General features: G+C 38.9%; 1 protein-coding gene across 1 annotated transcript in view; it reads left to right on the forward strand.

Moving 5' to 3' along the window:
- LOC149156771 (Protein kinase superfamily protein) overlaps window positions 1–12879 on the forward strand; it is a 358651-nt gene that overhangs the window by 45465 nt on the left and 300307 nt on the right. Inside the window, exon 2 of the mRNA XM_089438585.1 lies at window positions 10859–11086. Within this exon, the coding sequence (XP_089294711.1) occupies window positions 10859–11086 (228 nt within the window). The remainder of the gene's footprint in view (window positions 1–10858; window positions 11087–12879) is intronic.

Raw genomic sequence — 12879 nt, forward strand, 5'->3', positions numbered from 1 at the left:
GATGACACTATCCCTCTACATCACTCCTTCCTCTGTCGCCTTTTGCACGGATCAACTCTGTCACTCGGGACAACTGAATCTGTTGCTACTGTTCTGCTAGCTGATGCCTTCAGTTATCTTGTGATCTGTAACTTGCCTCTAATACCATGTTGAAATTTCTAAGTTTAACTCGTTAAAATTCTTCCTGTACTATCTGGTTTATTTCACTTACTTGTTTAATTACTTAACAAGTTATTTACCATGTAAATACTGAAAATAAACACAAGTACAGTGTTAACATCTACAGATCATCAACTAAAAGAAAACAAGCACACAAGTGACACCGTTACTTTTGGACCAATGTCCCCAGAAAAACCCAATGCGGGAAAATCGGTGCAGCGATTCAGAGGGTTTTATTATTATGCAGTTTTCAAAATACAACTAGGGTGCCAGAAATAGCTCACCCAACAGAGAATGCCCTCGACAGTAGTACCTCTCCTCGGAGACAGATATTTCGACCGATTAATCATCGGATGAACGATCCCACAACAACAATTGCAGCTTCCACTACTTTGTGTCACTCTGATAGGGAATGCGTCACCTTAACTGGCTCACCAGCTCCCAGTCTGTCCCACGAAATCCTTCCAGCGTTGCCTCTTGGCTTTGCGTCAACTCTGCTAGCCTTTGTGCAGCTTCTGAAGCTTCTGTGTCAGCCCTTAGACCCTCTGCTTCACACACGCTGGCCTCTTCTTGCTCTGCGCAGTGCCTAGCTGCCTCTACGTAGCACCCAGCTGCCTCTGCATCAACCTTTTCGGGCTCTGCACTGTCTCTCTAGTACCAATTCTGCCTCTCCGTTATGTATTCATTGCCCCTCGCTGCTGATCAGTGATTCGATTTCTCTTAGCAAACCCCACTTTAGAAAATCGAATGACTGATCACTCTAGTGTTTTCTCCAACTAACCCTCAAGCCTTTTCTTAGACTTTTCTCGTTGGTCCATCAACGACTGAGATTAAATCTCTAATCAACGGCTAAGATTAGGTTTGGCTTGATCCATGACTTTTGGAACATTCTAACTCAGTTTTATATTAATACCCATTAATATTTTATTTTTCCTAAGTTTAGACTTAGAAACTCCATTAAAAATATTAATTATTTTAATATCTCCCAAACCGGTTAGAATCTGCCCAAACCATTTCTTAGTCTTGGAGATCTCATGTGCTTTAGCCTTTCCACCAATTTTCATGGCTAGAGCACATCCGATGCTATCCTAAATCAACAGGTTAGAACCCAAGGGGAGGGATTGTTAATCAAACCCTAACTTCTTTCTCCTTGGCTTCTTTCTCTCACCCTACTCTAGAGACTAACTTCAAAACAAGTAAGAGGAAGGTTACGTTTAGAGTATGTGTATAACTTAAAATAAACAAGATTTTGCATCTCACCTAGATTTTAGGATTTGCATCTCATTTAGAATAGTGAAGCATCCTCAAGAAACAACTGTTCATTTGGTGACTTGGTAAATAATTTGTCTTAAGCAAGTAATTGGCTTCATTTAAGGCACTAGTCTTCCACAATAATCTAATCAAATCATTTAAATTGGCTAATTCAACCAAGTTGCTAGGCCATTCAGTTGTGTCTCCTGGACTTGTTGGTTGCCAACAAGTCTCCCGTCTTCACATTTCATAGGGACTACCCCTCATAGCTTGCTGTAGGGAGACAACTAAAATGGAAAGGGCGGGGATCAGAGTGATAGCCTCTGCCCTGAGCATTGTCGCATCTTGCCTGTACAGTTTGGGCGACAATAGGTCGAAGAGACTATGCAGAGCTGTGCTGTATAGGGAAATTCCTGAAGTAAATTTGCTACTGTAAATTCCTGTAGTGTACTTGCTGTAATCAATTTTCTGATGCTAAATAACAAGCCCAAATTTGCTGGGTTCCCCACTTTGAGGTTTTTAGGGTAAAACTGTGTCAAACAATCTTTATGGCTTGGTTTTCTGCTTTTTTATTTCTGCTGTGCATACTGAGTTAGGTACCTAGTTCTTGTCATAAAATTCTGTAATGTTCCCAACTGGAATATTCCCCAATTTTGCAATTAAAATTTCTGAGTCTTATCTCGTATCAATGGGTCTTTGGGTGAGGTGTTTTGTCAAACATTTTGATGACAACTGCTGTAGGTGCATTTTATTAAGTTCCAACCCAGTTTGAGACACACAATGATAAACAATGCCTTCATGTACTTCACAATCAGCAATATACTATATCCAATAGTTTTCAGAATTAATTAAACCACCATTGTGCGCATTACATCAGTAAACAGGCACAAAATTTATACACTGGAAACAACTCAAAAATACCAACAACACTCACTCATCAATTTCTAAATTTATAAATATTAATACACAGTGCAAAATTATAGAGAACCTGGGATCTGCTACAGCTCTTTTAATACCACAGTACTGTCCCAAAATGAAGAGGAAATTCTTTCATATTCAGCCCAGGTACAGTGGCAACGAACAACCTTACAACAAGGGACTCGACCTCATGTATAACAGTGGCAATGGTGCCATACACAGACCAACAAGAGGGCAGCAATTCGTCCTCTGCTAACCATGATTATCAATTGCAAAAATATCAGATCTGACTCTTCAGTGAAGTCTCTTTAACACATTTCTTCCAACAGTTGATGTATAAAATATGCAAGATATGTTTCAAGGGACCATACACCAATTTTTCAAACATTCGGCATACAAATCTGAGAGGCAAATTGTGATTTTATTGAAGCAAAATTTCAGAGAGTACAATCTGGAGGAAAACACCTGGAGAGCCTTCAAATCTGAGAATGAATATGAGCCATTACACGAGGACTCAACCCTTAAATAGTTCAGCTACTGCGGAGAGAAAATCATGTCCGAATGGAATTTCTGGGACTGATTGTGAATGAAAGATAATCCACACCAAGGAACAGTGTTTAACTCCCCTTCTGCAATGCCATCTGTGCACCTTCAAATAACTGATCGGCCTTGAAAATGAAGGCGATAAACCACAGCCTAAGCTAATAGATGTGCGGCCTTTTTGAAGAATCAAAATGCTGGAGCAACTATGGGAAAAGGATTAAATAATTTTGACTCTCCTTATAATTTTGTCCTTATTGTATACTTTGACCCCTTCAAATCTCTGCAAATTTGTCCTTGCTTGGAAATACCTCACGGCCTTGGAGACTTGCTAAATAAATCTGGAACCATGAGAAACAAACTCTTTAATCATGGAACTTGGCTCATATAGGAAGTGATGGTACTCGACACCCTTGGCATGGGAAGAATAGTCCTGCAAACTGAAACACAATGCCAATAATCTCCTGCAAATAAGAATCTCATCAAATCTTAAGAGATGAATCAAACAACCCAAACCAATAAGCTCTAATGGAAGATCTGAGGTAACCTTCCCCTAAAGCTAACTAGGGTGGCACTCGAAGTCCACCGAAATTAGCTATTGAGTTTCGCTTGAAACTCTAGAAACTCGCTTGAGCTTCTTCACAGTGTCATTTAGAAATAATAGAATAGAATCCTTTCAATTGAGTCAAAGCCTCTATTTATAATTTTCCTTTGAACTTCCTTTTAGCTTCTAGATTCTTCCTTTTCGCTGTTATTTTATTGGTGGGGCCCATTTTCCACTAGGAGACTTTTTGCTGCCATTTTAAATAAAATAGTAAATTGTCTCCTTTCTCAATAAAATATTATGCCGCCATTCTCCAATAAAATAATAATTTTCATTCACTCCCCAATAAAATATTAGTTTGTCGCCATTTTCCATTAAAATAATATTTTGCCTTCCTCCAATAAAATATTATTTTTCCACCATCCCATGAAAATAACAATTTCTCCCTTCTCTCACAAAATAATATTTACCTTTTTTAATATTTCCAAAATTTTGCAAAACTCCGAAGTGATTTTTGCATGCACAAAAATTGGGAACATCACAATCCTCCCCACCAAAAATTGCTTGTTCTCAAGCAATATCACCCTATGCTTCTGATCCACAGGCTGGCTGAGCTAATGGTAGGGTCCCAAATATGCCACTAAACCACTCCCTATTGTCGTGCCACCATCACATGAACAAATCTTATGTCACCAGTGTCCCAAACCAACTTGATCTCCTCCTGAGGAATATCTTTCCATACTGGCGAGTTTCCCCATGTCATTAGCGAATCACTAAAGCCCAATGGAAGATTTGAATGACCTCCCCTTGTAGAAACCAGATCACCCATGAGGGTAGTTGAACCATAAAATCCTATGATGCCTGGATCCCATGTGAGTATAAGAAGGGTGCCACCATGTTGACGTTGCGCCACTCTGACTATGACAAACTACCCATCGTGCGCAAACTATATCCTCCTCTCCTAGAACTTGACGACAAAAAATATGTGAAGACCAAACTCATCCTGTGTTGGCATGTCCATGATGTCAATGTTTACCCATCCACTATCAATCTTGGTCTTGAATAACAACAGGATAAAACTGCCTCGCCATACAATGGAGGGCTCATCGATCCCCCATCTGCCAAACCCAAGGTGAACTAGATCACCCTCTGCCATGTTCTTGCTCATCACATAATGGAGTATCCTATCAGCCAATTGAATCCCTAGATCCCATAGCCTGATCTGTTGTGGTTGAGTTTTGACTGTTACTGGAATCCATTCGTGCCTCATCTCTGGTCCCTGCATGCCATCCATATAACTACTCCATATATCATGAATAGATCTAATGCATGCTAAACTTACTTGCGCTTTCCATACCACACAATGAAATCTGCTATCTTGCCCCTGTCGTCATCTCTCACCCTGACCACATGCCTCATCTAGGGAGCCTGCCTCTCAATGCCCTGTGCTCCTTCTAGCTGTCTCAGATGGACCTCCCATGCCCTGTTGCTCATGAGGCAAACATCAAGAGGAAACAACCAACTCCTTTGTGATTGTAAGCAATATGGGAGAGAAATAGGTGTGTGAGTCCCTATGGGTATTCTCAAGAGATTCTCATCTATCTTCTCATCGATCCAGGGTAAACTACACCCAATGGCGCGTTCAATGTCCTTGTTAGAAGGTCTCCCTAGAGGCAACACTACAAAATCCCATGGTGCAGTACCCGACACTACTGCATGCAACCTTGTATCCCTAAACTCCTCTGCAAGAGGCTATACTATGCACCATTGGGCAACACTATTTGCTGCAACACCATCCTATATCGCTTGGTATCCCGCATGTGCCAATGTATTTGTCACCTTAGTAGTGAACCCACTGTGCCACTAGTCACATCCCCTAAGTTGACATGGCAAACCCGATCAACATAGCTCCGCATAAGCTAGTGGGAACATCACTGTGGTTCCCCTCCTCAGTGGCCCCTGCGCCCAATACATTGATGGATGCGCATTGTCTACGTACAATGATCTGCCTAATGACATAGTGGTGCCATCCCATTTGATAACCCCTGCCAAGGCATGCCGACCACCTTGCAATCCCGTGCATGAACGATGTCCCAGGGAAACTCCCAAAGTCTGCACATCTCCATTGGAAACGTGAGGGGACAAGTGGTTTTGGACACTAGGTCAATTATCCCATCAACGCCATAAATCTCTTGTACCTTTGGTCTTTGATGGAAAGCCCCCCTGGATCCCAATGCTAATCTGGGCTTCCAATATCTACTCCACTTGTGTCAACTGAACCCAGATCGCAAGTGGAAGTATCCTTGTTTGAAACATACTTGTCTCCAACCCATATATGCATGATCAGACCCCGCTGGAACAAATCTCTTTGTAAGGGCTTGTTCATCTGGGTGCTCTGCGTGCTCAAACATTGTAAGAGGCTCCTTTGTCCAATCATCCACTCGTGTGGTTGTTGCTAGAGTTGACTGGCTGTTTGTCATGGGAAATGAAGAATATCCATAACTCACATCCATACAAAGCTGCTCAACCTGCAACTCAGATTCTTGAAGAGTCATATAGGATGCTCTTCAAAGACACTTCTGGGTAGTCTCTAGCTCATGGGCAAGCCAGTCAACTTCCTCCTCTTTCTCTTCTAGCGCATCATGGTACATCTCAACAAGCATGAGTAAGTGATCTCTATCTGGGAGGAGGTGTAGATAATTGGATTTCATTTCTTCTAACGCCTCTTTGAGTGTGTGAAAGTCTACAAGTGAAGGCTCCCCTCCCAAGTTGTCAGGTGTCGTTGCATTCCTCCAACAATATTCCGCCACTAATGCTTGCGTATCATCATGATGTTTTATGGCTGCTACAATTTTGTCAGGACTTACATTCAATTGGTTCTCCAAATAAAAGGCACAGGTAGGCTCATGAGCAATTGCTTCATTAGACAAATCTACTGTTAGATCTGTGTTCTCACAACTGACTACATGTATGTTATCATCTCTGCGCATCTCTTGATTGGGGACTGGGGTAGCATCCCCTATTGTGAGTGTATTCTCAACATCCTCCAATTCATCAATCTCGCTGAATGGCTTATACTCCGTGAGAACGTCCGATTTTCCTTCATCCCATGCCCCTGCATCAGTTAGCTGGAGTGTATCTGGGTGAACTCCCTCCTCAGTGGGTATGTCTTCTCTTATCTCATCACTGTCTTCACTGTCAGTCTTTGTTTTTGCGGTATTCGTACTGATATTTTGTTCAACAATCATGCTCCTCTTATTTTCTTCACCTGCAGGTCTGCAACTGCTTTTTATTTTTGCTTCCCTTTCTGATGCCCATTCTTCGAACTGCTCCACCGGTCTCTCGAAATTCCTATTATAATTTTCAAATTTCTCAAGGAATTCCTCATGCTTTGGCAACTTTGGCATTACCATGATTTAGACCCACAGCTGGCGAAAATCATGGCTCTGATACCACTGTAATGTTCCCAACTGGAATATTCCCGAATTTTGCAATTAAAATTTCTGAGTTTTATCTCGTCTCAATGGGTCTTTAGGTGAGGTGTTTTGTCAAACATTTTAATGGCAACTGCTGTAGTTGCATTTTTTAAAGTTCCAACCCAGTTTGAGACACACACTGATAAAAAATGCCTTTAGGTACTTCACATTCAACAATATACTATATCCAATAGTTTTCAGAATTAATTAAACCACCATTGTGCACATTACATCAGTCAATAGGCACAAATTTTATACCCCGGAAACAACTCAGAAATGCCAACAACACACTCATCAATTTCTAAATTTATAAATATGAATTCACAGTGCAAAATTATAGAGAACATGGGATCTGCTACAACTTTTTTAATACCACACAACTGTGCTAAAATGAAGAGAAAATTCTTTAATATTCAACCCAGGTATAGTGGCAACAAACAACCTTACAACAACAGACTCGACCTCATGTCTAACAGTGGCAATTGTGCCATACACAGACCAGCAAGAGGGCAGCAATTCGTCCTCTGCTATCCATGATTATCAGCTGCAAAAATATCAGATTTGACCCTTCTGCGAAGTCTCTTTAACACATTTCTTCCAACAGTCGATGTATAAAATCTGGAAGATATGTTTCAAGGGACCATACACCAATTTATCAAACAATCTGGCATACAAATCTGAGAGGCAAATTCTGATTTTATTGAAGCAAAATTTCAGAGAGTGCAATCTGGAGGAAAACACCTGCAGAACCTTCAAATCTGAGAATGAATATGAGCCATTACACAAGGAGGACTCGGCCCTTAAATAGTTCAGCTACTGCAGAGATAAAATCACGGCCCAATGGAATTTCTGGGACTGATTGTGAATGCAAGATAATCCACACCAAGGAACAGTTTTCAGCTCTCCTTCTGCAATGCCATCCGTGCACCTTCAAATAACTGATAGGCCTTGAGAATGAAGGCGATAAATCACAGCCTAAGCTAATAGATGTGCGGCCTTTTTGAAGAATCAAAATGCTATGGGACAAGGATCAAAGAATTTCAGCTCTCCTTATAATTTCGTCCCTCTTATTGGTATACTTTGACCCCTTCAAGTCTCTGCAAATTTCCCTTGCTTGGGAATACCTCACGGCCTTGGAGACTTTCTAAGAGCCACGAGAAATCAGCTCTCCAATCATGGAACTCGGCTCATATAGGAAGTGATGGTACTTGGCACCCTTCGCATAGGAAGTATAGTCCTGCAAACTGAAACACAATGCCAATAATCTCTGCAAATAAGAATCTTGTCAAATCTTAAGAGATGAATCAAACAACCCAAACCAATAAGCTCTAATGGAAGATTTGAGGTAACTAAAGCTAACTAGGGTGGCACTTGAACTTTGAAGTCCACCGAAATTAGCTATTGAGTTTCGCTTGAAACTCTAGAAACTCGCTTGAGCTTCTTCACAATGTCAATTCGAAATAATAGAATAAAATCCTTCCAATTGAGTTCAATTCTCTATTTATAATTCTTCATTAAGCCTCCTTCTAGCTTCTAGATTCTCCCTTTTCCCTATTATTTATTGGTGGGGCTCATTTTCCACTAGGAGACTTTTTGCCATCATTTTAAATAAAATAGTAATTTGCCTCCTTTCTCAATAAAATATTATTTTGCCACCATTCTCCAATAAAATAATAATTTTCCTTCACTCCCCAATAAAATATTAGTTTGTTGCCATTTTCCATTAAAATAATATTTTGCCTTCCTCCTCCAATAAAATATTATTTTGCCGCCATCCCATTAAAATAACAATTTCTCCCTTCTCTCACAAAATAATATTTCCCCTTTTTAATATTTCCAAAATTTTGCAAAACTCCCAAGTGATTTTTGCATGCACAAAAATTGGGAACATCACAAATTCAGATCTGAAGAGATTAATTTTTATTTCTGTTCTGGGTCTAATTTTATTGGACATTAAAACTGATCTGCGTTCAATAAAACTAACATTACTGTTAGCAAGTGATCTGAAATGGATTACTATATATCTTGTCATCCTTTTGGTGGTTTATGGGGTGGGAAATTAAAGCTGTGGTCTTGTGAGGGCCATTTTGAGGACTGATCCCGAATTCCACTGAGCAAGGTCAAAGCTGAAAATACCCATTTGAAAGCTCTAACAACCCTTTTTTGGGGTCAATACTTGGCTGCAGAGGCATAGTGATTTTGCCATACTGTTCTTTTTGTTGAGAGCTTTTCAACAGTCCAGAGAGCACCTCAATTGGAGTGCATCTGAAAAAGTTATTCTCTCAGCAAGTTGACTGCTTTGATAACTTCAATAACAAGTGGAAGCCATGTTAGTTCCCGTTACACAATTGGAGCTAGCCGCATATGATCTTTGAAGCATATTCTAGAGGGTCCAAAACCCTAACCCCAAATGAATGGTGGGTAATGCAAAATGCTAACCCTAACCTTAGTGACTGTCAGGTGGTGTTAAAACTTAAAACCTTTGCTGCTGGGAGACACTGGTTTGTTCCTATTTTAGTAATTTTCTGTTCCATTGCCAAAAATTGCAAAGGAGTGGGATAATATCACAGAGCATAGGAATAAGGCGACCTTGTAGAACCCCATATCAGGGATGATGCCTATTTGCTCCATTGTGAGTTATTTTCTTCTCTGTATTTTGCATGGTATATCTGAGAATAAAATGGAGCAAGACACAATGGTTATTTCTTGTTGGATATTTTACCCCATGGGTTTCTCCAGGGTAAATCTTGCATCCATGGTGTTTTAAGGTGTGATTTTACTATTGTGGACCTGTTCTTATTTTTCAGCTTAGTTTTATTGATGCGAGCAGTATGCTTCTAATATTTTATCTGAATCATAACTGATTACTGCACTGTAAAGTCTCACTCGACTTACAGCAGCATATGAAAAATTTGTTGTGATGAGCTGTCCATGAGAATGTTCAAGGCTGTTTACACTTTACAGATTAGCAAGTGGGAAGTTCATGGATGAATTAAAAAACACATATATATAACATTTATGTTTTTAAGATTTTACCTTTACTATTGATTAAGATTCTTCAACATTCCCCAATGTTTCAATGTTTTAAAAGGAAGAAAGCATCTTTTAAAATGATTTTGTCAAAATTTAAAAGAGACAGCGTTGAAGAAACTATAACAAAATTAAGGGGGAAATATGAGTACAGAAGGATTCCAATCAGATCCAAGGTGGATTTGGGAATTTATATAATTTAAGAAAATGGCATTATAACATTATAAATTAACACCTATTTAGGTATGCACTTTAAGGATAATCACAGTGCTGAAACAGGCATCCTTTGTAAAGAACTACTGAGATAACTTCAGTCCTATCTGGGATTGGTATGTGTTTGGTGAAGCACCTTGCAAGATGCTCTATAATCACTGCACATCCAAGACAAACCTCAAATTTACCATTTTTTCTGCTGTAAAGTTTACCAGTTAAGAGATGTAATCTATTATATCCTATGTCACAAAGTTTGACAAACTTCAACCTTGAGGTTCGAAATTTGGCAAATCTAACATTTTTTTTTGAGGTTCAGCAAACCGCATAACCATTGACGAAGTCCATAGCTCAAAACTCATAACCTCATGTCACACCTCAAGCTTGTAATCTATCCTTCCAATTTCCAAGTCCTTGATAGCATTTTTAATGTTTATTTATGTCCATTTTTTACTATTCTATATTATATTTCCTTTGAAAATTAATATGTGTATATATAGAAATGTATATAGACAACCTATTAACAAACCTCATCCAAACCTCCTCAAAAAATTCAAACTCAAACCAAACCTAATCATTGCGAAACTTGAATTCGAACCTGAACTATGTGACTTAGATTATATCTCTGATTTGGAGGTATTTGCAATTTAGTGAATATTAGGTGCCATTCATTGTTCTAAATTAAACATATGCTTCATTTGTCTGTGCTGACTAGTATTTCTACTTTCAGGTACTTAGGCGTACTTCAGAAATATTATTTTCATTGGGCTCTTTTGCCATAACTCTGGTGCTTGATCAACGGAATGGGAAGTTGGATCAAAATAAGCGTACACGGGCTAGAGAACTCAGAAAGATATTTACGAGGTTGGGTCCAACCTTTGTAAAAGTGGGACAAGGTCTATCAACCAGACCAGATCTTTGCCCTCCGGAGTACCTTGAAGAACTGTCAGAACTGCAAGTAAGATGTTGAGTAGATTCCAGTCTCTGTAATTTGTAAAGATTCTAACTTAACGAGCTAATCTCAAAAGTGGTGAATTTATGAGGTCAAGAAACAGTCAGACCCAGATACCGTTCAACATTTTGTTAAAATTTTCATTCTAAAAGGCATCTAAAACTACACTGTTGATTGCGGTTTCTTGTGTGCTTAGTTTTGCTTGATAATATTTAGTGCAATATAACATAGAAGTAGCATATTAAAAACCATTTAGGCATTCAAGGGCTGCTTTGAACAATTCATGATGGCAAATCCTTCACCTACACAGTGTGACTAAATTTGTTAGAAAGTTGTTAACGGAAATTGTGACATTCTCAATGCATACCTACTTCTGAAAGGTGCTTTCTACAACCCAGTTGTTGGAATCACGATTGCTGTTAGACCAAAACCTGCAGGCATTAGTCTCCGCTACAATCGCTAGAGTTAGGATCCACGAGAGGCAGTTAGTCCGTGTTGTGAAACACACGGGGAGCGCTGAACCCAATCTCCAACAATCCCCCCCCCCCCCAGCGCGAGTTGGGTGAGTTTCGAACTCGAGACCTGTCGCCTTGATCCCACTTGTTGGAATCACGATTGCTGTTAGACCAAAACCCGCAGGCATTATTCTCCGCTAAACTTACCAGAGTTAGGATCCACGAGAGGCGGTTAGTCCATGTCACGAAACACACAGGGAGCGTTGAACCCAATGTCCAACACCAGTTTGAGTGAGTTGTGTAGTTCCTTCCATGCTCGACATGGAGTTGGCATATAGCATATAAAAAATATATTAATAACAAATTTCAATGTCAGCTACAAATAATTTTTTTTAGTATCCACCCTAAGTAAAATATTATTATATCAACTTTATATATATATATATATATATAGAGAGAGAGAGAGAGAGAGAGAGTAATTGAAGTAGAAAAATTGTTATTCTGTGAACTGCTTTCTACTTCCTAGTATGAGGGAGACATATATATATATATATATATATATAGAGAGAGAGAGAGAGAGAGAGAGAGAGAGAGAGAGTAATTGAAGTAGAAAAATTGTTATTCTGTTAACTGCTTTCTACTTCCTAGTATGAGGGAGACGTATCATTCCTTCAAACCTAATATAGAGTTGACAAGTAGCATTTCAAAAAATATTAATAATAAAATAACTATTTAAATGTGGGCGATAAATAAAATATTTCAATGTCCACACTAAGTAAAATATTTCAATATCAACTTTATATATATATATATATTTTAAGAACCAACGCATATCCATCTTATTAACTCCAGACCTATCATGCATTGAGAGGGATATAATGTGAAAACCTTTTTTTAGATTAAAAAAAACTTGATGGAAGTTTGCACCTTGAGGAATTTGATCCATTCGGGAGATGATAGATCCAAAGTTAAGATGGCTCTATGCTGGTTAAACTGTCTGCATGTTGTTGCTGTAGGTGTAGTCTGCTAGATAATTTTCAATCTGGAATGTTCTGTGTCAAAAATAACAAACTCTTTTTGTAAATAGGTTATACAAAAATTAGGATACATATCTATTTCAAAATTTACAAAAGGCATCATTACCTCAATATTGCAGAAGAAAAGACATTATCTGCTATATACCAAAACTACATTCTGCAATATGTTCATCTTTACAACTAGGCAGAGAAATACAATTTGTACTTCTACCATGTAATTTCCATATTTCAAACTAATCCATCTCTGAAGGAAACATATAGGACCTGTTGTTGCCCAAATTGTACAGGTAAATGTGATAACAACTCA

Source organism: Pinus tabuliformis, chromosome 9 (assembly GCF_031772625.1).
Source record: "Pinus tabuliformis cultivar Carrire ecotype Pingquan chromosome 9, CPIR1, whole genome shotgun sequence".
NCBI classification, from domain to species: domain Eukaryota; kingdom Viridiplantae; phylum Streptophyta; class Pinopsida; order Pinales; family Pinaceae; genus Pinus; species Pinus tabuliformis.